General features: G+C 43.6%; 1 protein-coding gene across 2 annotated transcripts in view; it reads left to right on the forward strand.

Moving 5' to 3' along the window:
- Positions 1-787: 787 nt before the first annotated feature.
- LOC115113551 (protein C-mannosyl-transferase DPY19L3-like) overlaps positions 788-26,400 on the forward strand; it is a 37,102-nt gene continuing 11,489 nt past the window's right edge. The window contains exons 1-10 of one of the 2 annotated variants that reach the window (XM_029641328.2): positions 788-889; positions 2,089-2,209; positions 16,399-16,526; positions 20,564-20,654; positions 23,225-23,346; positions 23,455-23,600; positions 23,907-24,030; positions 24,247-24,381; positions 25,561-25,692; positions 25,853-25,954. In XM_029641328.2, the coding sequence (XP_029497188.1) occupies positions 2,098-2,209; positions 16,399-16,526; positions 20,564-20,654; positions 23,225-23,346; positions 23,455-23,600; positions 23,907-24,030; positions 24,247-24,381; positions 25,561-25,692; positions 25,853-25,954 (1,092 nt within the window). In that variant the 5' untranslated portion in view covers positions 788-889; positions 2,089-2,097. The other variant, XM_029641329.2, reaches the window with a different exon arrangement.

Genomic DNA, 26,400 nt, shown 5'->3' on the forward strand with positions numbered 1-26,400 from the left:
GATGCAGAGTAGGTGAACGGATGATCTCCACATGTTTGGTTCCCACCGCGAAGCATGGAGGAGGAGGTGGGATGGTGTGGGGGTGTTTTTCTGGTGTCACTGTCTGTGATTTATTTAGAATTCAAGGCACACTTAACAAAATGGCTACCAGAGCATTCTGCAGCGATGCACTATCCCATCTGGTTTGCACTTAGTGTGACTATCATTTGTTTTTCAACAGGACAATGACCCAACACACCTCCAGGCTGCGTAAGGGCAATTTGACCAAGAAGGAGAGTGGAGTGCTGCATCAGATGACCTGGCCTCCATAATCACCTGACCTCAACCCAATTGAGATGGTTTTGGGATGAGTTGGACTGCCGAGTGAAGGAAAAGCAGCCAACAAGTGCTCAGCATTTGTGGGAACTCCTTCTTCAAGACTGTTGAAAAAGCATTCTGGTTGAGAGAATGCCAAGAGTGTGCAAAGCTGTCATCAAGGCAAAGGGTGGCTACTTTGAAGAATTTCAAATATAAAATATATTTTGATTTGTTTAGTGGTGGTGGTACTTAGGCTACATTATGTATGTAAGATGTATACAAACTGTTCACAATTGTCAGTTGCTGTCTTTTTGATGTTGACATTCAGGTTAATAATGTGCTATTGTGTGTGTGTATCGATTTTTATAGGACCAGAATTATACGTATTTATTAATTAATTTATACATAAAAGTAGCAGTTTTTCGTCTGCATATTAACCAAATCTTTCCCCCCCTTTGTTTCAAGTTTCTCTAGTTGTTTCAAGCCTATATTCGACTAAACTAGAGACTCTACGCATGTATCGAGTGTCGGTGGGAGGGAAGAGAGTAGAAACCTTTGGACATCCGATAAGGGATTGCAAGCACTGTCGAGGGTGAGGCTTAAATATATGAACAAGTGTAATCAAATCCTTTTTTGTTGCTATCAAAAGCGAATTTCATTATCGAGCGATCATGAAACCGATGCTGATGCTGTCCATTCGAAGAGACCGAGATTAGCGAGTGATGGGATCTGATATTTCATGACATCCTAGCAGCGGCGTGAGTAGGAAATGCCGCTGCAACCCAGGCCTGTGTGAATGAATAAAAACAGCGAATGAATGAAAAGCATGAGACAATTGTGTAGTTTGTTTTGAGGATTTTCATGGGTTACCACAAAAATGTTTTTGTTTAGTTTTTATTTTTGCACAATTGTAACGGTAGCGTAGGACGATGGAGACTCGACACACTTTCGATAGATGACATTTGATGACATCGGGGGACACGTTGATTTTGCAGTCCGGCCCATGTCGTAACGGTGTAAACATTGCTGTTTGCTGTTCATATTAAGGCAATAGTACCTATACAATGACACGTCATAAATATGAGATGATTTGCATTATACTCCAGGTGTCCATTATGATTCCAATTCCATAGCCTATATAGGATGGGATATCATTGGACAATAGCCTACTGGAGGAGGCAAGGAGCCACATTCAGCCTCGCAGCATCACACTTTGATGTTGTTTTAACAGGTCTTTTTTTATTTTATTGTGTGACTGGATGCTACCCTCTTCGCATGTTAAGCATTTAAATGTACGTTCTGCTCTTTCTCTCTCTCGGTGTGGTGTAAATGTACGTTCACTTACCGAGTACCTATGTTTGTCCTCTTGTTGTGTGCCTTTATTTGTTTGCTGAAATCCATACTTTTTAATCAAATGTTAATCAAATACAACTACAGCCTGTTGCGATTAAATTCGCAGATGTGCATTCGAGCCGAGTTGCCATCTTAGAGCAACAGCAACGAGGAAACGGTCTGATTGTATTTGATTAACGTTTTATTAAAAAGTATGTTTACTGAAATCCGAAGGCATTCAACAACAGGATAAACATAGGTACACGGTAAGGGTGTAAGAATTAAACATGTTTACGTATCAGCGCATGGCAATTAGAGAATTGAAGGAGTCAGAGATTCATTTAAAAAACAAATCTAGTCTGCTCTCAACTCCGTGGAGGAGTTCAGGTACTTGGCTGTGTGTGTGTGTACATCCCTATCTTGTGTGGAAGACTAAATAGCTGCCCCTCCTTTTTTCAGTGAGCCACCATGACAGCCCTTAGGCAGAGGAAGGGCAGCAAAGGAAGTAAGGAGGCTGGTCCAGAAGTCCTGTGCCAGAGGTTGAACCCTTCAGCGGATCCTTTAGAGAGGTCTTCAGATGGTTAGTGTCATGCGCAGTGTTTACATGTTGCTGATGGAGCCACCCAACTGGTATCTCTTGTGTGTCTCAACCCATTTGAATGTTGTCAAGGAGGGTGGTCACGTGTGTTGCGAAGCAAGAGGTTCACTGGTTTGAGACTGGTACGGGGCAGTCGGACAGAGGAGGAAGCGGAGCTGTTCGCAGCACAATGACCTCGCTCACATACACATAGTATTTCAGCAATTCTATACTATCTTGCCATTTGTTGTCATCGTTTCTCTATGTTGAATGCATGCTTCATAGTTTTACATTGTAACAGTCACTGGTATAATTTAACTCCATCTAACTTTAATTTAACCCTGATGATCAACAAACAGTGAGAGTTGTAATATAATGTCTTGTTTACCGCCGCGCCGCTCTAGTTACGGGCACCATGTCTGCACGGCATGCCGGCTGTGTTCTGGTAAAGGAGGGTCAAAGCGAGATTCCGAAACTGAAGTATGGTTCCAGAGAGGCGAAGGGAAATGCCACCCCTCTATTCACCGCGGAGGGAACTCTTTTCCCGTGACGTGTTAAAATGGCAATAGCAAAGTACCTTTCATTCATTGATTTTTGTGTACAGCTAATGCTAAAATAACTCTATTTAAAATTTGATCAGCACGTTTTAAACTTTATATCATGACGATGTGTATTTAAAATGAATGTTTTGCGAACCGCCCTTCAGGTAGAGAATGGCACTGACTACTCCGCATATATTCTCTCTGTCCCTTCTTGTCAGTTAAGCTTTGTATGTTCTGTTCCTGCACCTTAGATCTGTTTTTTTATTTATTTTTTAAGTTGAGACTTTAGGACAGCTGAGACTTAATTTATCTGGTTTGTCTATTTTAAAGCACTTTGGTTTATTTTCTCTAGTCATCATTTGTATTTAGCAAATTTGAAAAATAAAACCCTTTTGTTGTTTGCACCCTATCTCAGTGTCTCTCGTTGCCTCCTTGCTCATCCCTAACATGGTGGGACGACCAGTAGAAGGCACTGAGTAGAGGTAGTTTAGCTTAGATAGATTTTTTTTCTCTTTTTGTTTTTGACAAAACAAGAGAACTAAACCATGGGACCGAAAAGGGACAAACCAGGACCGGCACCACCTCTCCATGTGGAAGGTGTGGCCAAAGACCTGGGTGAATGAGGTGAGCCCATACCAGACAATCCAGGTGGGACCACATTGGAGGAGTTGACCCTCCTGTTCAGATGTGCGACATCAGGCTGGATCGGGAGGCCGATCGACAGGCGCAAAGGTGGAAAGCAATGCAGCACCAATTCGGGCTTCTGCAGCTGGAGGAATAGAGCAGGATGACCAGGCACTAGGTGGCTCTTCTGAGGTCGATGGTAGGGACACTGGCCTAGGAGCTGCAGGTTCCCTCCCCGGTGGCCCTCTGGGCCCTGATGACCTTAACCCCTGATCAGACTGACCAGTGTCCTTCCCCATCTGACCCTAATCCAAGTCCACGTACAGGTCCGTATCGGGTCCAGGTTAAAGCAGTTAAATGATGACATTATCCAACCACTTTCGAGAGATTTACAATACTATATCGGTAGCCAAAAGCAGACAGGGCAATCAGATTGATCACATTGCTTACTGGTAAGGCTAGGAGTGCTTATGTTCACATGGACATTACTGAGTCACGAGTCTATGCTAAAGTTAAAGAAGGCTCTCCTAGCATAGTACAGTATCAACCCAGAGACCTACGGACAGCTTTTCCGCTCCCTGGAGGTAGAGCCAGAGGAGACGTCCAAGGAGCTCTATGTCCTTCTGAAGGACTTTTATGGGAAGTGGGTGCCGCCCGCTAACAAGACTGACGCAAGTAGGAAAGACAATTATCCTTGAACAGCACCTCCGTATGCGTGGGCCAGGGAGCATGACACGGCAACCACTGCTGAATCTGCAGCCCATGCTGACACCTTTGTGGTTGCCCGATGCCGGGTCCAACCCTGGAGTTGTGGCAAGCAGCCAAAGAACTCAGGGGGCAACAAACACCGTACTTCCAGAACCTAAAGACTACTCCAGCCATAGGCAAACCTATCACTCCTGGGGATAGTCATTTTAGTCAAGGCCCTATCTCTAGGCCCCCAGGCAGAGCTCCCACTTGTCCCCAGTGTGGTCAGGAAGGTCATACTAAGCCCTTGTGCCCCAGGAACAATGCCAAAGTAGCCCACGTGTGTTGTGCCAAGGCCAAAGGTCATTGAGCAGGGTGAGAATCCCCCTTTGCAGGACATTGCTGTTTCACTCGATGGCCAGGTTGTCAGGGCACTGGTAGACACTGGCAGACTGGTGCAGAATAAGTTGGGTTCCTACCCACATGTAGGACCAAGACTCTAAAGTTGCTCTCCAGTATGTCCATGGTGACGAGAAACATTACCCCACAGCAGAGGTCTACTTGAAAGTGCAGGGGCAGTCTAATCTTTCTTTTCAATAAAATATATTGATGTTAGTTTGGATTCGGTTCTGCCAGTTTGAAAATGTTAAATTGTCAATACATTGCCCATTCCTTGACTGCGCATGAGTGCCCTTTTACCACATGACACAACACATCTGTGTGGTGAGCAGACTTACTGCAGTGTTTTCCCCTGTAACTTTTTTTTTTTTTTAATGGGGCAATCAGCAGTTGCTACATCCATTTTGGGGATTTATAAATTATTAATGATATGTACCCATTTGATTCTTAAAGAATACAATTTATGAATGCCTCATGAGTTTAGTTCAACTGCCGTACCCCGTCAGAACCCAATATACTTTATTTTAATGTGATACAGGGAATATGAACAAACACTATATAACCTCAAAACATGGTTAACTTTCATGTTGGTATCATGGATGGTCAGTCCTTGCATCCATAACTTTGAGAGTGGTTACATTTCTCCAGCTCCATCCATCAGCTTTTTACTGAAACGGGCAGAGAGGTCACTTTATTGTTTCTACAGCTTATTTCTGTTTTCAATGGCATCTGAAAGCAAAAGTACTTTATTCAATATTAGATTATTAGGTTGAACCAGAGCCATACAGTTGAAGTCGGAAGTTTACATTCACTTAGGTTGGAGTCATTAAAACTAGTTTTTCAACCACTCCACAAGTTTTTGTGAACAAAATATAGTTTTGGCAAGTCGGTTAGGACATCTACTTTGTGCATGACACAAGTAATATTTCCAACAATTGTTTACAGACAGATTATTTCACTTATAATTCAGTGTATCACAATTCTAGTGGGTCAGAAGTTTACATACATTAAGTTGACTGTGCCTATAAACAGCTTGGAAAATTCCAGAAAATGATGCCATAAAAAAGCCAGACTACGGTTTGCACATGGGGACAAAGATCTTACTTTTTGGAAAAATGTCCTCTGGTTTGATGAAACAAAAATAGAACTAACCATTGTTATGTTTGAAGGAAAAAGGGGGAGGCTTGCAAGCCGAAGAACACCACACCAACCATGAAGCACCGGGGTGGCAGCATCATGTTGTGGGGGTGCTTTGCTGCAGGAGGGACTGGTGCACTTTACAAAATAGATGGCATCATGAGGCAGGAAAATTATGTGGATATATTGAAGCAACATCTCAAGACATCAGTCAGGAAGTTAAAGCTTGGTCGCAAATGGGTGTTCAAAATGGACAATGACCCCAAGCATACTTCCAAAGTTGTGGCAAAATGGATTAAGGACAACAAAGTCAAGGTATTGGAGTGGCCATCACAAAGCCCCGACCTCATTACTATAGAAAATTTGTGGGCAGAACTGAAAAACCATTTGCGAGCAAGCAGGCCTACACACCTGACTCAGTTACACCAGCTCTGTCAGGAGGAATTGGCCAAAATTTACCCAACTTATTGTGGGAAGCTTGTGTAAGGCTACTTGGAACGTTTGACCTAAGTTAAACAATTTAAAGGCAATGCTACCAAATACTAATTGAGTGTATGTAAACTTCTGACCCACTGGGAATGTGATGAAAGAAATTAAAGCTGAAATAAATCATTCTCTCTACTATTATTCTTACATTTCACATTCTTAAAATAAAATGGTGATCCTAACTGAGCTAAGACAGGGAAGTAGGTACTATAGGTACGTACTATATACCAAGTAGGTACTATTTTTCAGATGTTGCCCTACCGGAGTTGCACAGTTTTGTTGAAGCACATCCATGAGCTACTTGCTATGGGCATCACTGCCATTAGCTTCACGATTGACATTTGGACCAGCGATGTCAGCCCCATGAGCATGCTGAGTCTGACAGCACAGTGAGTTGACAAGGATTTCATACTCTCTACTTGCCTAGAGAGTTTTCAGCTATACTTTTCGTGGCTGTTTATTTACCACCACAGACAGATGATGGCACTAAGACTGCACTCCGTCAGCTGTATAAGGAGATAAGCAAACAGGAAACCACTCACCCAGAGGCGGAGCTCCTAGTGGCCGGAGACTTTAATGCAGGGAAACTTAAATCAGTTCTATAAAATTTCTATCAACATGTTAAATGTGCAACCAGAGGGAAAACAATTCTAGATCACCTGTACTCCACACACAGATGCGTTCAAAGCTCTCCCTCACCCTCCATTTAGTAAATCCGACCACAACTCTATCCTCCTGATTCCTGCTTACAAGCAAAAATTAAAGCAGGAAGCACCAGAGAATCGGTCTATAAAAAAGTGGTCAGATGAAGCAGATGCTAAACTACAGGACTGTTTTGCTATCACAGACTGGAACATGTTCTGGGATTCTTCTGATGGCATTGAGGAGTACACCACATCAGTCACTGGCTTTATCAATAAGTGCATCGAGGACATCGTCCCCACAGTGACTGTACGTACATACCCCAACCAGAAGCCATGGATTACAGGCAACATTCGCACTGAGCTACAGGGTAGAGCTGCCGCTTTCAAGGTGCGGGACTCTAACCCGGAAGCTTACAAGAAATCCTGCTTTGCCCTGCGATGAACGATCCAACAGTCAAAGTGTCAATACAGGGCTAAGATTGAATCATATTACACTGGCTCCAACGCTCGTCTTATGTGGCAGGGCTTGCAAACTATTACAGACTACAAAGGGAAGCACAGCAACGAGCTGCCAAAGTGACACCAGCCTACCAGACGAGCTAAATCACTTCTATGCTCGCTTCGAGGCAAGCAACACTGAGGCATGCATGAGAACATCAGCTGTCCCGGACGACTGTGTGATCATGCTTTCCATAGCCGACGTGAGTAAGACCTTCAAATAGGTCAACATGCACAAGGCTGCGGGGCCAGATGGATTACCAGGACGTGTGCTCCAGGCATGTGCTGACCAACTGGCAGGTGTCTTCACTGACATTTTCAACACGTCCCTGATTGAGTCTGTAATACCAACATGTTTCAAGCAGACCACCATAGTCCCTGTGCCCAAGAACACAAATGCAACCTGCCTAAATGACTACAGACCCGTAGCACTCACGTCCGTAGCCATGAAGTGCTTTGAAAGGTTGGTAATGGCTCACATCAACACCATTATCCCAGAAACACTATTATCCCACTCCAATATGCATACCGCCCAAACAGATCCACAGATGATGCAATCTCTATTGCACTCCACACTGCCCTTTCCCACCTGGACAAAAGGAACACCTACGTGAGAATGCTATTCATTGACTACAGATCAGCGTTCAACACCATAGTACCCTCAAAGCTCATGACTAAGCTAAGGATCCTGGGACTAAACACCTCCCTCTGCAACTGGATCCTGGATTTCCTGACGGGCCGCCCCCAGGTGGTGATTGTAGGTAGCAACACATGTGCCACGCTGATCCTCAACACTGGAGCTCCCCAGTGGTGCGTGCTCAGTCCCCTCCTGTACTCTCTGTTCACCCACGACTGCATTGTCAGGCACAACTCCAACACCATCATTAAGTTTTCAGACGACACAACAGTGGTAGGTCTGATCACCGACAATGACGAGACAGCCTATAGGGAGGAGGTCAGAGACCTGGCCGGGTGGTGCCAGAATAACAACCTATCCCTCAACGTAACCAAGACTAAGGAGATGATTGTGGACTACAGGAAACTGAGGACCGAGCACGCCCCCATTCTCATCGACGGGGCTGTTGTGGAGCAGGTTGAGAGCTTCAAGTTCCTTGGTGTCCACATCAACAACAAACTACAATGGTCCAAACACACCAAGACAGTCGTGAAGAGGGCACGACAAATCCTATTCCCCCTCAGGAAACTAAAATGATTTGGCAATGGTCCTGAGATCCTCAAAAGGTTCTACAGCTGCAACATCGAGAGCATCCTGACTGGATGCAATACTGCCATGTACGGCAATTGCTCGGCCTCTGACCGCAAGGCACTACAGAGGGCAGTGCGTACGGCCCAGTACATCACTGTGGCTAAGCTGCCTGCCATCCAGGACCTCTACACCAAGCGGTGTAAGAAACAAACTAGTGGTGATTAACAATTCACGTCCTGCTGTAAATCAAACAGAGAAGTTTGAGGTCTCCCTCTCCAATATTCACCAAAGGAATGTTCTTTATTTTCAAGCTACTTTTTTATCACCTTCAAAAGCCACTACTGGAACAATATTTCTAACATAGAATGGTTTGTGTGTCATTTTGTTTGTGATTTTGCGATGTCATTAAAAATGTTATAAAGGAAATACTGTAACTTGAAAAGTATACCCACGACATGTGCGAAGTTTCCATACTATGCGTTGTGCTTGTGATTTGAAACATGATGAAAGTGTTTTTGTTAAGAGAGGTATATGATTTGGGTAGCTGTAAGAGATAATTGTTTTTTTATAACTGTGCACAGGGGGCCACTGCCCCCGAGTGAGGTCAGAGATTGTGTCAACCTGACGGAACCGCCCCTTTCTAACAAAATGCATAAATTATGGGTAAAGAAATGTACACATCAGACCAGAAAAGCATACACCTGCATGTTTTAAAGTAGTTTGAACTATGGTAGATGTAGAGTCGATAAACTCACCTCCCGGACAATCACTGGTACTGCTGATTAGCTGTCCTAAGTAAAGTATCTTTGAAATACAAGTAGGACCATTCTACTACGCTGCTCAAACCATCGTATTACTGTTCAGGACTACACGACAAGTCACCGGATACCGGAAAACTACAAAGAAGGACAACAGTATGAAAATTGAAAACCATTTTGGACAATCAGAGCCTTACTAGCATGCATGGAAAAGGCCCAACTCCCTTTCTAAGGCGCCCCTGTCCACCAAGAGCGATCTGGCGAACCAAGACATTTCCAAGACATTTCCTGTAAATACATTCATGATTTCTTACTCAAAGAGGGTGGCGGTTCGTGTGCAAGGTATAGGATTACTGTAAGTGAGAGTAGTTTCTAAATGTACCAATGTTAAGTGTCTCTGTCTCTCTCTGCTCCCCCTCTCCATCTCTTTTGTCGCAAGAAGCCACGTTGTTGTCATTCCGCTAGGGACCTGTTTTTAACGTATTAAGTGTGTATGTTTATCGTGTTATTAATTATCTAGTAAATAGATTAAATCAATTTGTTTAGTACTGACATCAGGCTAAACAAATTGGGTTTTTGCAGATGCAAGGAGGTTACCACTGTTCAGAATGATGATATGATACGAGGTTGTGATTAATAAGTTGACCGTTTATAGAAGTGATAGGTAAAGACCCTTTTTAGAGTTTAATTCGGGAGATGGTAACTTTTTAAAGAACTGCTCTCGTGGTGCCCCAGATCCCAATGAGTTAATTGTTACATGATTAATTTAATTGGGTAAAAATTAAACTCAGTTAATTAGGTAAATAACAGTCTTCATATTGTTGTTAAAGTCAAGTCACAACACCACAGTTGTGTCAAGTTGGCTGGGTGGTTGATCATTCTAGATACACACAAGAAACTGTTGCTCGTAAAACCTAGCAGCGTTGCAGTTCTTGACACACCTGTACGCCTGGCACCTACTACCAAAGGCTCATACAGTTATTGTCTTGCCCATTCACCCTCTAAATGACACACATACAGTGGCAAGAAAAAGTATGTGAACCCTTTAGAATTACCTGGATTTCTGCATAAATTGATCATAAAATGTTATCTGATCTTCATCTAAGTCACAACAATAGACAAACACAGACTGCTTAAACTAATAACACACAAACAATTTATAATTGTTCATGTCTTTATTGAACACATCGTGTAAACATTCACAGTGCAGGTTGGGGAAAGTATGTGAACCCTTGGATTTAATAACAGGTTGTTCCTCTTAACAAAACTTTTTCAATTCCAACATATTCTTGGGATGTCTGGTGTGAACCGCTCTCTTGAGCATCTCAATTTGGTTGAGGTCAGGACTGTCCGGGCCGACTGTCTAGACGGCGTATTTTCTTCTGTTCAAGCCTTTTTGTTGTTGATTTACTTTGTCTTTTTTTCCTTTTGTCCTGTTGCATCACCTAACGTCTGTTGAGCTTCAATTGGCAGACAGCCTCACATTCTCCTGCAAAATGTCTTGATAAACTTGGGAGTTCATTTTCCATCGACGATAGCAAGTTGTCCAGGCCCTGAGGCAGCAAAGCCGCCCCAAACCATGATGCTCCCTTCACCATAGTTTACAGTTGGAATGATGTTGGTGTGCTGTGCCTTTTTTTCACACATAGTGTTATGTGTTCCTTCCAAACAACACAACTTTAGTTTCATCTGTCCACAGAATATTTTGCCAGTAGCACTATGGAACATTCAGGTGCTTTTTTGCAGACTTCAGACTGGCAGAAATGTTTTTTTTTGGACAGCAGTGGCTCCTTCCATGGTGTCCTCCCATGAACCCCATTCTTGTTTAGTGTTTTACGTATTTTAGACTCGTCAACAGAGATGTTAGCATCTTCCAGAGATTTCTGTAAGTCTTTAGCTGACACACTAGAATTCTTCTTAACCTCATCAAGCATTCTGAAGGGGGGCTCTTGCAGTCATCTTTGCAGGACGGAGAGTAGCAACAGTGCTGACATTTCTCCATTTATAGACAATTTGTCTTATCGTGGACTGACTTTTAGAGTTACTTTTGTAACCCTTTCCAGCTTTATGCAAGGCAACAATTCTTACTCTTAGGTCCTCTGAGATGTTTTGTTTGAGGCATGGTTCACGTTAGGCAATGCTTCTTGTGAATAGCAAACTCACATTTTGTGAGTGTTTTTTATGGGGCCGGGCAGCTCTATCTCGTCTCATTGATTCGTCTCAGGTTAGTTGACTCCTGACTCCAATTAGCTTTTGGAGAAGTCATTAGCCTAGGGGTTCACATACATAGTTTTTCCAACCTACACTGTGAATGTTTAAATGATGTATTCAATATAGACAAGAAATGTGTTTAAGCACACCGTGTTTGTCTATTGTTGCGACTTACAATTTGATCTGAAATTCATCTATGTCAAATGTATGCAGTAATCCTCGTAATTCCAAAGGTTTCACATACTTTTTCTTGCCACTGTACAATCCATGTCTCAATTGTCTCAAGGCTTACAAGTCCTTCTTTAACCTCTCACCTCCCCTTCATCTACACTGATTTTGAAGTGGATTTAACAAGTGACAACCACAAGGGATCATAGCTTTCACCTGGATTCACCCGGTCAGCCTATGTCATGGAAAGAGTGTTTTTAATGTTTGTAATACTCTGTGAATATGTCTCTATAGCTTAGTAGGCTCATGTGATTCAGTTCCTTGTGCTTAACTACAAACATGTATTTGGATGTGTCTGCTGCTTATGTCTTAGACTGCTGTCTACCTGATCTTCCTTATGGATATTACACTGAACAAAAAATATGAAACGCAATATGTAAAGTGTTGGTCCCATGTTTCATGAGCTGAAATAAAATATCCCAGAAATGTTCCATTGACACAAAAATATTATTTCTCTCAAATGTTGCACTAATTTCTTTACGGCCCTGTTAGTGAGCATTTCTTCCTTGCCAAGATATGCCACACCTGTCAGGTGGATGGATTATCAAGAAGCTGATTAAACAGCATGATCATTACACAGGTGCATCTTGTGCTGGGGACAATAAAAAGGCACTCTAAAATGTGCAGTTTTGTCTGTCACACAACACAATGCCCCAGATGTCTCCATGTTTTGATGGAGCAAGCAATTGGCATGCTGACTGCAGGAATGTCCCCCAGAGCTGTTGCCAGAGAATTTAATGTTAATTTCTCTACCATAAGAGACGCCTCCAATGTCGTTTTAGATAATTTGGCAGTATGTCCAACCGACCTCACTACCGCAAACCACGTGTAACCACGCCAGCCCAGGAGCTCCACATCCGGCTACTTCACCAGCGGGATTGTCAGAGACCAGCCACAACCAAAGAAACCATCTCAGGGAAGCTCATCTGTGTGCTCGTCGTCCTCACCTGGGTCTTGATCTGACTGCAGTTTGGCGTCATAACTGACTTCAGTGGGCAAATGCTCACCGTTGACGGCCATTGGCACGCTGGAGAAGTGTGCTCTTCATGGATGAATCCCAGTTTCAACTGTACCGGGCAGATGGCAGACAGCGTGTATGCCATTGTGTGGGCGTGCGGTTTGCTGATGTCAAAGTTGTGAACAGAGTGCCCCATGGTGGGGTAATGGTATGGGCAGGCTTCAGCTACAGACAATGAACACCAATTGCATTTTATCGATGGTTATTTGAATGCACAGAGATCGTGATGTGATCCTGACGGCCATTGTCGGGCCATTCATCCGACGCCATCGTCTCATGTTTCAGCATGATAATTCACTGCCCCATGTCGTAAGGATCTGTAAACAGTTCCTGGAAGCTGAAAATGTCCCATTTCTTCCATGGCCTGCATACTGACCAGACATGTCACCCATTGAGCATGTTTGGGATGCTCTGGATCGACGTGTACGACTGCGTGTTATAGTGCACGCCGATATCCAGCCGATATCCAGCAACTTTGCACAGCCATTGAAGAGGAGTGGGACAAGGCCACAATCAGCAGCCTGATCAACTCTAAAAGAAGGAGATGTGCCGTGCTGAATGAGACAAATGGTGGTCACACCAGATACTGACTGGTTTCCCTACCCTTTTTTTAAAAATGCATCTGTGACCATCAGATGCAGATCTGTATTCCCAGTCATGTGAAATCCATAGATTAGAACCTAAAGAATTTAAATGATTTAAATTGACTGATTTCCTTATCTGCCACCCTGTTTGACCTATAGACTTCCAACTTAGCATGTAGGTGTATTTCCTCGTGATAGATGAGGGATAGATTTTTTGGAAAACCTTTAAAAACTCATGAACTGTAAGTCCAAATAACACCAATAAATACATGTAAATCCAATTCACAATGGCCTATTAACTTGAAACTTGTAAAGGTCATCAAAGACTACCACGATGAACCATGTTAAGTTTGGCTATGATATCTTAAAAATAAGGAAACTATTAACAATGAACCTTTTTTGACTATAACACTAATGCTTTAAAAAAAAAAGTTTTTAAACATATTCTCATGGACTAAATGTAATATTCACTCCAAATGTGGTCTTTGGACTCATCACAATAGTCCCTAAAGAGTTTGAGAAAATGGCGCATTCCGCTATACCAGTAGATGCATATTAGCACATACTCTATGCTAAAAAATACTTATTCACATGAACCATAGGACCAAATTGTGGTGCCATAAAACTTCAATTAATAGTGTAGGCATTTATTTGCTTAAATCACTGAACACAAGTGTTATTGTAGACAGGCTTCTATTTGAGCCAGGCGCCTATTTCCTCAATGCACACAGCTTTTGATCATTTGTTTAGTTCATCCTTGAATTACAGAATTCACTTCCAGCATTTGAATCAAACTCTTCATTTCCTGCACTGCAAATGTTATCATTTACACACTGTGATGTTTCTAAGCCTCTACTTAAAAAAATATATTTTCCTTGACAGAATAATTATTCTCCTTACTTTCGCCACTTATGTCTTCAACTGAAATGTATCGTCTGCATTTAACCCAACCCCTCTGAATCAGAGAGGTGCGGGTGGCTGCCTTAATCGACATCCACATCTTCAGGGAACAGTGGGTTAACTGCCTTTCTCAGGGGCAGAACGACAGATTTTTAATTTGTCAGCTCGGGGATTCGATCCAGCAACCTTTCGGTTACTGGCCCAATGCTCTAACCACTAGGATACCTGCCGCCCCAATTTCTGTACTCCCGAAAGTGTTAACTGTCTTTGTGTTTTTGACATGCCGTTTGGATGTCACTGAGCCCCTGCCACCTTTCGGCAGCTCATCAATCAGGTATTATCCGGTCTGTCAGATTTTGCTTCAGCCTACATCAATGATGTTGTCATCCACAGCTCCACCTGGGAAATTAATCTGAAGGTGGTCTTTCAGCACGTTCAGGCAGCACATCCAAATGTGCCTTTGCCAAGACTGAGACTGAGTACCTTGGGTATGTGATCGGGAATGGCATCATCAAGCCCCAGGTGAAGAAAGTCCAGGCCATTGAGATATGTCCTCTCCCCCAGACCAAGACCTCTGAGTCCTGGTTGTTCCATGGAATGTCAGGTTGGTACCGCAGATTTGTCCCTACCTTTTCTGCCAGAACTGCCATTCTTACAGATCTGACAAAAAGAACCTGTCTAAACTATGTCCAGTGGAAAAAAGAGGCGGAGACATCCTTCGAGGATATCAATGAAGCTCTGAGTAAGCAACTTGTGCTGTACAGTCCTGATTTTGACAATATTTTTACCATGCAAACTGATGCCTCTGAGTGTGGTGCAGGAGCTGATATTCAGGGTGAGCCGGGAGACTGCCATCCTATTGCCTACATCTCAGAGAGAGAGAGAGAGAGAGAGAGAGAGAGAGAGAGAGAGAGAGAGAGAGAGAGAGAGAGAGAGAGAGAGAGAGAGAGAGAGAGAGAGAGAGAGAGAGAGAGAGGAGAGAGAGAGAGAGAGAGAAGAGAGAGAGAGAGAGAGAGAGAGAGAGAGAGAGAGAGAGAGAGAGAGAGAGAGAGAGAGAGAGAGAGAGAGAGAGAGAGAGAGGCTCTGTTTTCGACAGTGGAGAAGAAGTGCCTGGCAGTCAAGTTGGCTCTGGATTCATTTAGTTTCCATCTTTGGAGTTCTCATTGGAGACGGACCACCAGGCTCTGCAGTGGTTGGACAGGATGAAGGACTCGAATGCTCTCATCACCCACTGGTACCTTTCCGCGCAGCCCTACAGATTCACAATCAGCCAAGTCCCTGGCAAGGACAATGTCACGGCTGATTTCCTTCCCCCGGTGGCCCGACAGCTGGAGGGGGAGTGTGTGAAGGCCGCACCGAGGACAGCGCAGTAAAAACTCCTGCCGAACAGATATCCTTTATAATTTATGCACGTTAGCAGTCACTTTACACTACACACATGGTGATACACATAATATAGAAATGAGGATGTGACACCATTGCTCTTGTTTCTTATATACCATGACTTCATTGCGGAAATACGATCGTGCCATTTGTTATCATTGTTTCTCTGTTGAATGCATGCTTCATGGTTTACATTGTCACTGGTGTAATTTCACTCCATCTAACTTTCATCGGTTAACCATTATCAACAAACAGTAAAGGTTCTATATAATGTCATGTTTACCTCCGTGTCTCTGCGGTTACCGGCTCCATGTCTGCGCATCATGGATGCCGGTTGGGTTCTGTTAAAGGAGGTCCGAGCTGAATTTTGATACTCAAGTATATTCCTGGAGAGGCGTTGGGAAATGCACCCCCCCCTGTTCACCGCGGGGGAACTCTTTTCCCTTGACGTGTTGAAATAGCAAAGTACCTTTTAATTCACTGATTTTGTGTACTGCTAATGCCAAAATAACTTTGTCTTTCAAATTTGATCAGTACATTCAGACTTCATATCATGCATCGTGTGTATTTTTTTTATTTTTAAAGTTGAGACATTTTTCATTTCAATTAATTTATCAATTTCGTCTATGCACCCTATCTCAGTATTGGTTTATTTTCTCGAGTCATAATTTGTATTTAGCAAATTAGATAAAAAACCCTGCATTTTATGCACCCTATCTCAGTATCTCTTGTTGCCTCCTCGGTCATCCCTAGCACCCTGTTAGGCGTGGTGTCACATTGGTCAACGCGACATGCATACATACGAGAACCTTGTTTAGGCAAAGTTGTATGGGCTATCAATGGAGACATTTTAATATTGTTTTGTGTTATGTTATTCTCTCTTCAGGCGTATGGACATGGAGGACAGTGCTATGGGTTGCCATAGGTTGGACTGTGGGAATTAGTCTTGGCATGCTGTCCTGCATCTATGTGGCCACGCTCCACGAAAATGACCTGTGGTTTTCCAACATTAAGGTGAGAATCCCCGGAGATGGCCTCTCTGTATGACCGCTGTCACTTGACTGTCCTGCACCCCACCCCTCGTCAACATCACGTTGGAAATCATATAGTCAAGTTGTTCGCAATAACGAATTTGGTTTAGAACGGAAGAGATCTTGATGAAGTGTAACTTCTATGATAAATCTGGAGTCATGATCTATGTCCTTCGTTGGATTCCCTAATGTCATAAACACCTCATGCTGAAACAGACAGATGGATTCTCCACGTCTTTCAAATCAGATAGACTTTTCACACCTTTTTATAACCAAAGTCATGAAATTCAAGCCAATGGTTGTTACCAAATCCACCCTGAGCCGGTAAAAGAACCTCCCAGAACAGTATAAAAGAACATATGATTCTGTCCAAGGATAGTATGTCATGTTCAGTCTGACGTGAAGTGCCTTTCCTATGGTCTGGGACGTCATTAGGTGGACCACATTTTGAGCTTATTGTCAGGCCTCCCTCCTCAATAATTCCCGGGCGTTGATTTTGTCACGAGCAGTGGTATTCAACAGGTTTTCCGTCACGGTGCTCTCTTCTCCCGGTTGCTGTGTTTTCTCTGAGAGTCCAGGTGTATACCTCCCACACAAATGCACAGCCCGACTCAGCTCACACACGCATCCAAGCTGTGAATAATTTGCCAGTGTGTCATGGAAATCAAAGCGCACACCTAATTGAGCTAACCTGCGTGGATGCACATATTTGATTCTATTCGGGTTTCTTGTCTTTGTGTTGTTTTCCAGTTCTCTGCCTCTGTCTATCTGTGAAGGTAGACAGATGTTCTCATTTATAATATATACGGGTCACTTTACAGAGCTGGCAGCAGCGACTCCCCTCTATTCAAACTCCATGTGTTTATTTAACACAGTGTTCAAGAGGATGACATCACTGCACATTGTGAGCCTAGCAGTTTCCCAGAAAAGTGTGTGTGTGTGTGTGTGTGACGCCTGATGCCTGTTAATGCTATTCTAGTTGTGGCTTTCTATGAAATCCACACTGTGGAAAAAGCGACAACACTGAATGGCCTAGACGGCAGTGGTATCCTATGACTACCGGGACCACCTTATATGATTCATGCTTTGTTCTGATGTCTGGTAGAGATGACCATGATCCGGGATAAACCATGCGATAGAGACACGATCCACTTTTTTCCTCCCCTTATGTTTCATCATCTTTCCTCAGGAACAATGCGTCTCGACTGAATCAGGCTTTAGTGGGGACTTGAACGTGCTGATTTATTCATTTCCATTTCTTGGTGCCAGTGGAGTCAGTGGTGATTGTTGCAGTTAATCTATTGTGACTTCAGAGGGCTGCATGGGAGAAGGCCGGCCATGTCTGCTTTGTTTGGGAGTCGTTTTGAAAGAGGCCGACTTTAATGATTCCATATGGTTTTTTTAAGCTCAGTCCACATGTTGAGTCAGTTTTGGCTCTACGTTGACTGTATGTTACGGTAGTTTTTCTGAAAGGCAGGCGTGTCACTTAGTTATTTCCTTTGGGACATCGCTGTTCACAGAGTGGCAGCTGCGCCCAGGCCTACTAAATTCATCACGTGTGAAGTCATGTCGGTGACCGTTGTAGCACCTACCGGAGCTTATTTCAGTCTACTTCTCACTCCGCTTTTGGAAATATTTAAGCGGTCTGAAAAAACATCTTAACATTTTCCAAATGGTGTTCCAGGCTTTTTGTCTATGGCTTTTTCCTTTCTCTCTCTCTTTTTCTTTATAGATGTGCCGAGAGGTCACCAGTTGTGGGTTTGTTTCGCCTTCCCTATCCGGCAATTTCAGTTGTCTTCCAGATCACGGACCGAGCTGGTCCCTCAGACGTGTTCGCTGCAGATTGTTTTGCTTTTAAAGGCTTTTTAATGGCCTTGTAAAACTAATCTGATTGCTTTCTTTTTTTCTTTTCTTTTTATCAACTGGTTATTAGACATGTTGGGCAGTTAAAAAAGAGTGACTGGGAAAAAATAAACAGAGAGAGTGGCCTGTTTTTCTCAGACTGTTTGCTGGACCGTGAGAGGAGTGAGCTTGGGTGTAAACCTTGTGAAGAGGTTCTTATCGTGACTCCACCTGGGTACTTTCTCATCAGTGGGTGACTGCTGGATGTTAGAGACAAGACGTGCATGAGAAACCATGCCTCCAGACATGGAAATACGCAAGAGAGGACTGCGCAAGCTGGCGTGTTACTGGGGCATCTCTCAGGATGATGTGTCTGCTGAAAGTTGTGGTGGAGCAAGAGGGGGTTTAAGGGTCAGTGAAAGAGAAGACTCTGAGAGAGATTCCCAGAATTGGTACCGTCTGAGCATTCCACCTCTGTGGCCTTGGCAGACTGTTGTCATAGCAGCAGGGTTGGTATTGGCTGTGCTGACTGGGCTGGCTCATGCCTGGTGTGTTTACTCGATACATGAGAACCTGCTGTGGTTTTCTCACCTCAAGGTAAGCTGTGCTCTGCTGATGTCATCAACCCTGACAGGGAGCACGGTACACCCCTTTTGTATAATGGGATGATGTTGCCCTTTCTGGAAAGTACTTGCAATACAGCTTAACATTCTTTAAAATATTCAACTGTTGAAGAAATGGTCATTGGCAAGATAATCTTTGTTAACCCAGAACTAAAATATTGTGAAATGTGGTTAGACGCTCGATTTGGTCAGATACTCGACTGCGGTACCATTTATTTAAATGATAATGCCAGAAAAGCCGGTGCTTGGGAGATATATTGGCACGGGTGTTGTTAGGCCCGAGACGAAGTCGAAGGCTGGCCAACGGTGCCAATATATCCCCCCAAACACCGGCTCTGAAGGCAGTATCACTTTTATACAACGGATTACCAACATATTCAAATAATAATTGTACATATTTTCATTCAAATTTCATTTTGATGAATTTATTCATACTATTTCTTCCTTCCACAAGATATAGTCCCGACACAAATCTAGGGTTGCTACTCAAGCCTGCTGGTTGATTGTTCTATCGGTTCGGTTGCCATATTGGCTGGCAACGTTCTTATCCTTTGCTTGCTAGCTAGCAAACTACGGCAAATGTACAGTCAAGTCAAAGAGTGTAGCCATAGTTACAGCAAAGTAGCTGCATTTTCGTTTGTTTAAGCTGTTTTCTAGTGACATTTATTTGGATACATCCATAACATGGAGCCGATGATGCTTGATTTCAGCTGGCAAAGAAAATGGGCTCTCTCTTCAGGACACTGTTATTCAGAGGAGCTAGCAAACAACACAGCTAAACACAATCACTCTATTGATATTTCTTTGTATATAATCATAATCATGATGCTGATTCTTGATTTCCACTGTCTGGGGGAAAAAAGAGAAGCTCCCTGCCTGTCTTTTTTCATCCTGACTTTCCATTACTATGTGATCACTGGAGATTGTTTCAATGTTCAAATTCAATTTTGCAAATGTTGGAGTGGCTGTATTGTGGTTACATGTTTTCAGGTTTTCTTTTTTTTGAATTCTAGAAGCTTCTAAAGAGGCGTAATCTCTTTTATGTCCTTCCCGTGTGCATCCATTTGCAGGTCTCATACTACCCGTCATTTCCCACAGGACATCAGTAATGTTGCGTATCCAGCACGATGTCTCAGGGGAGGACGTTATATTGCACTTTCTCATTCTTAACCAAACATTTTTACTGCACCAGTCTATTATAGTCTAAATGTTTATGGCCCCGACGGTATTAACGGCTGTACATGCATTGAACATTATTCTGTAAAGTTTTGCCATACACAGTGCATTCGGAAAGTATTCAGACCCCTTGACTTTAAATGTGATATTTCAGTTCTTTATTTTCTATTCTAAAACCCTGTTTTTGTGGGGTATTATGTTTAGATTGTTTGGGGGGGGTGTATTTAATCCATTTTAGAATAAGGCTGTAACCATAACAAAATGTGGAAAAATACTTTCCAAATGTGCTGTACCTGTTTTCCATATGAATAACTCATCTTTTGTTTTTTATATTGTTTCATGTTTTGTAAATGTATTTCCATCTCTACTTATATTTCAGGAAGTTGAGCGTGAAATCTCCTTTCGGACAGAATGTGGCCTGTACTACTCGTACTATAAACAGATGTTGAGAGCTCCCTCCATACAGCAAGGTATGGTACAATGACCGTTACTCCCTGCACGCCACAGTAGATATAGGCTAGCCCCTCCTACTCCCACATTCCCCTCAGGATATTCTACTGGTCACAAGTGCTCTTTCCGAACTCAATGCCCTGGAAATGAGCCCATTCACTTTTCGAACATTTCCTTCACTCTGAAACCGGACAGTCGTCTTATCGCCCTCATCAAATGAATTCCCTCTGTTTTAATTATGCAGCGTTTGCCGAAATAAAGGTCCTTACATAGCGAGCCAGAGGGCATTGGCATACCCCTCGGTCCACACGTCTGTCCGGTCGGGTCCCTTCATCATTATGTAATGGGAGAGGTATTTGACCAATGGCTTGTTATGTAACCATGGTAACACAGCTAGTTAAAATGGAGACAATGAAATGGCAAATGGCATTGTAAGTGACCTTAGTCATACTTTAATCTTTTAACAGGGACCTCTCAGGATGGGGTGCTGTTGTATTTATGCATGGATATTGCTCAGTCATTTTTGCCTGGCTCTAATCAAAGGCATACTCAAAGTTGTGATGACATTGCCAGGGCTGGAGTGAAACCTCAGATCTTTATTGCTATTTTCGAGGTACTGTTTGCTGAAACCAAACGTAATTCAATAATGCTCTTGCCCAGCAGACTGGACACATGATCACATTTTGTTTACATGACTCCATCTGCCCAAGTTAGAGTGATCTTATCCCAGCATTATGACTCAGCAGAGTTTATGTGAGATCCCAAATGTGGCATTAGTATCTCAGATCCTATAACTCTGGAGAAGTTAGATCCTATTTTATTTTTGAATGAGTTGCTGCATTAGACTACATACTGAAAGTGGACCAGGAAAGGATGATGACAAGTTGGCCAATCAGTAGTCTACTTACATTCATATTTTGAATGACCGGTTTACACCTACACCATAGAGTAGTGAGGAGAAGGAGCTCCCCTGGCCGTTGGTGTCCGAAGTAATTTAGCCATTCACTGTAGCCATTGGCACTCTGTAGAGTTGCGATTTTTCTCTAGTTTTCTTGTGTCAATTATCTTGTGACATTCCTGGATTACTCATTATACTAAGAAAGTCAGATTTAATCAACAAATACGACAGTCCTTTAAAAAAAGGTGAAGGGTACAAGACTATGCATATATGGCTGTGTTGGCAAAATCACTACACATCCCATCGAGCCAAGCAGGGAGAGGCTGCCCATTGTCACGGTTCCAAGACCAGTCAGAAACATCCAGCTAACCCTACGCCAATGATGCCAGTGGATCTCGAAATTGAACTTGGATCCGTGCTAAGTAGCAATGATATCCTTCGCCGCCATTGTTTTTATAACACAACAGGTAGCTCAAACCAGTCATGACTATTCAACAAAACAATAAATCAGTTTCGAGTTTCTTTCCAGCGAATTTCTTTAGTTTACATGATTGTACGTATAACTAGCAAAGACGTTTTGAAGTTGAGGGTACAGTGTTTGGCAATGAGGACAAAAACTAGTAGTGTACTTCAGCTAGTTTAGCCAGGGAAAACCGGGGGAGGATATAGCTGGGCGCACGCACATATGCACTAGGCTAGTTCAGGGCACAAATTGTACATTTACATTTACATTTAAGTCATTTAGCAGACGCTCTTATCCAGAGCGACTTACAAATTGGTGCGTTCACCTTAAGACATCCAGTGGAACAGCCACTTTACAATAGTGCATCTAAATCTTTTAAGGGGGTGAGAAGGATTACTTTATCCTATCCTAGGTATTCCTGAAAGAGGTGGGGTTTCAGGTGTCTCCGGAAGGTGGTGATTGACTCCGCTGTCCTGGCGTCGTGAGGGAGTTTGTTCCACCATTGGGGGGCCAGAGCAGCGAACAGTTTTGACTGGGCTGCGCGGGAACTGTACTTCCTCAGTGGTAGGGAGGCGAGCAGGCCAGAGGTGGATGAACGCAGTGCCCTTGTTTGGGTGTAGGGCCTGATCAGAGCCTGGAGGTACTGAGGTGCCGTTCCCCTCACAGCTCCGTAGGCAAGCACCATGGTCTTGTAGCGGATGCGAGCTTCAACTGGAAGCCAGTGGAGAGAGCGGAGGAGCGGGGTGACGTGAGAGAACTTGGGAAGGTTGAACACCAATTGTAGATTTTATTATGCCCTGATATCAGGAGCTGGCGGCCAAAAGTTTGAACAATTCAGAGACTGAAACACATACATCAGATGACAAATATTTAAGGAGAGCGAATCGATATACAATCCCGAAATCAGCTGTCGCTGTCAATAGTGAAACAAAGCTTCAAGTGATGTTCGATTGAACCCGAATCCAGAAAATGAATGGGGAAGTCACTTCTGGGCACGTTAGACTCCTCCTCCTCACCACTTTGTCCTGTTGTTAGTGTTAGTGTACACCTATACCATTCCAACACAGAAAAGCTGCCTTTTAACATACCAAAGTACCATATATTTGTGGGGGGCAGGAGAACTATTTCACTTCTATTGTAATTAATTATAGGTCATCATTCATAGAAATCTGGAAACACGGGACAGTTACTTTTAAGAAAGAACCTCATTTCTGTCTGTATGCGATCAGGTCTTTCAGAGCTCATCAATGATAACGCCACTGAATCCAAGAGAACCATCAACCTCCTGCGACGCATGAACATCTATCAGGAGGTGTTTCTAGGTGTTCTCTATAGGATTCTACCCATACAGGTAACACAGAGAGCCCACGTCTTCTAACGAGGCATTTCAAATAATAATGGAGATGATTGATGAGATGATTGGTCATTATTTCATGGTGTGTGTGTGTGTTTGTTTCAGGCCTACCTGGAGCCAGTGTATTTCTACATCTACACCGTGTTTTCCCTCCAAGCGGTGTATGTCATAGCCCTGTTCATCACCAGCTGGCTGCTCAGTGGTTCCTGGCTAGCAGGGGCTCTCACTGGAGTCTGGTACATCCTCAACAGGTATACGTCTCACCATGCACACCCAACTAATGATTCATTGAAAGGCTAGACGTATTAGCCTGGTCCCAGATCTGTTGGTGCATTTTGCATGCTCCGTTGTCATTCTCAAGCTAAACATGACTCAAGTCCATAAGGAGTTGTTGGCAAGAGAGCAGAAATGGACTCGATCACAGGTTATACAATTATAGCTATTGGACAAACTTGATGTCCTACTGCAAGCTGTCACAAGGCCAATCCTAAATTGCCCACTTCGACCTAAGACCTGAATGGATCATTAAATGGTGGTGCTCTGTGGTTGTGTTCCAGAGTGGACACAACGCGGGTGGAGTTCACCATCTCGCTCAGGGAGAACTGGTCCCTGCCCTTCTTCGCTCTCCAGATAGCTGCCATCACTTGCTACCTGAGGCCTCACCTCAAACCCATCCAGCAGGTAGACAGTCACCTATCACCTAGCAGAGGACACCATCATCTCCTCTGTTCTCTACACGTGTACAATAAGACCAGAATAGGAGGATGAAGAGAAACATCTGTGGAAATAGACAATGAATCACTATCAAACTTAAGTATCTTCTAAGTTGTTTTGAGGTCTAGTGGCTGATTTCTAATGGGATCTGTGTTCTTCTGTCCACTCCTTTCCTGTGAGCAGAAGGTGGTGTTGTGGCTGATGTTCCTGGCCACGTTGTGTTTCTGCCTCACCTGGCAGTTTAATCAGTTCATCCTGCTGGTTCAGGCTCTCATCATCTTCACCCTGGACTGTCTGGACCTCATCTCCACAGAACAGGTCTGTGACATCATTCCTCTCTCATCATGCACATCACCATCACAGCATTCAGATATATATATGTGTGTGTGTGTTGTATTATTTTGTTCCTGGGCCGAGATTCAATCCGTCACAGATTAAGGACCTGTGCGTGATGATAGAGAGACCACGTTCCCTGTAGATGGCAGCTAAGGCAATCACAATTGAGGGTTAGAGTTGAGCCGGGATGTGCACATGAAGCTAGGTTTATGGTTTTGGTTCAAATACAATTTTACATGCCAAAATAAAACATGTGTAGACTTTTCTGTGAAATGCTTACTTGTGAGCCCTTTCCCAACAATGCAGAGTTAAAATAAAAAATAAAAAACAATAGTACATACAAGGAGTTCTGGTACCGAGTCAATGTGCAGGGGTACGAGGTATTTGAGGTAATATGTACATGTGGATTGGGGTAAAAGTGACTAGGCAATCAGGATAGATAAAAAACAGAGTAACAGCAGTGTGTGTGGCGTCAGTGTGTGTGTGTGTGTTGGACTGTCAGTGTAACGTGTGGGTAGAGTCCATTGAGTTTGAGAGCCAGTGCAAGAGATTCAGTGCCACAAAAAAAGGGTGACAATGCAAATAGTCAGGGTGGCCATTTGATGAACTGTTCAGCAGTGTTATGGCTTGGGGGTAGAAGCTGTTCAGGAGCTTTGTGGTCCCAGACTTGGTGCTCCCGGTACCGCTTGCCGTGCGGTAGTAGAGAGAACAGTCTATGACTTGGGTGGCTGGAGTCTTCGACAATTCTTAGGAGCTTCCTCTGACACCGCCTGGTATAGAGGTCCTGGATGGCTGGGAGCTCGGCCCCAGTGATGTACAGGGCTGTACGCACTACACTCTGTAGCGCCGTACGGTCCGATGCCAAGCAGTTGCCATACCAAGCGGTGATGCAGCCAGTCGAGATGCTCTCATAGTGCAGCTGTAGAACTTTTTGAGGATCTGAGGGCCCATGCCAAATCTTTGAGACTATGGTTAGGGCTGAGCCAGGGTATGGACTTTGTAGCTCAGTTGGTAGAGCAGGGTGCTCGTAATGCCAGGGTAGTGAGTTCTATTCCCGGGACCACCCATACGTAAAATGTATGTATGCACACAGGACTGTTAGTCGCTTTGGACAAAAGCATCTGCTAAATGGCATATGTTATTACCGGTACCTCTCTCCAGGTGACCTGCCTGTACCTAGTCCAGGTAATCAGCCTGCTGTCCGTGTGGCTGCTGCAGTTCTGTAACTCCATGATCCTAGGCTCTCTGGCTCTCAGCTTCATTGTGGCCGCTCTCTTTGTCAAGCACTTCCAGGTGAGACCAAACACATACCGTATGTTCCTCTTGAAACCCCAGGGATTTGACTGGTTTGTTTTACAGTCTTGATATACAGTAAGTGCAATATCAGTGGTCATGACACACTGATATACTGTTTTGTATTTTTGAATGCTCTTTGTCTTTGTGTTCCATGGAGAGAGGGCTGAAGACTGGAGGTCTCGCAGCGCGGCTGGGAAAGCTGCTCCTTCACACCGTCCTCGTCCTTGCACTAACATTCACTATTAATTATTTAGCCAAGGTGAGCCCAGAGACTTGTACTACATCCTCCTCCCTCCTCCTGTCACCGGGAATGAATAATAAGTCGTCTATGTGTGTTATGGGCTGTGGAGAAGCCAGGAGAAAGGCACACAGAAGTCAGGAGGACATCGTGAAAACATTTACAGTGCCAGTCAAAGGTTTGGAGACACCTACTCATACTCCAGGGTTTTTCTTTATTTTTACTGTTTTCTACATTGTAGAATAATAGTGAAGACATCAAAACTATGACATTAACACATGGGATCATGTAGTAACAAAAAAGTGTTAAACAAATCAAAATATATTTTAGATTTTATATTCTTCAAAGTAGCCACCCTTTGGGATGCCGAGTGGCGCATCAGTCTAAGGTACAGTATCTCAGTGCAAGAGGTCCCACTACATGTCCCACTACTACTACCCTGGTTCGAATCCAGGCTGTATCACATC

Source organism: Oncorhynchus nerka, linkage group LG28 (assembly GCF_034236695.1).
Source record: "Oncorhynchus nerka isolate Pitt River linkage group LG28, Oner_Uvic_2.0, whole genome shotgun sequence".
NCBI classification, from domain to species: Eukaryota; Metazoa; Chordata; class Actinopteri; order Salmoniformes; family Salmonidae; genus Oncorhynchus; species Oncorhynchus nerka.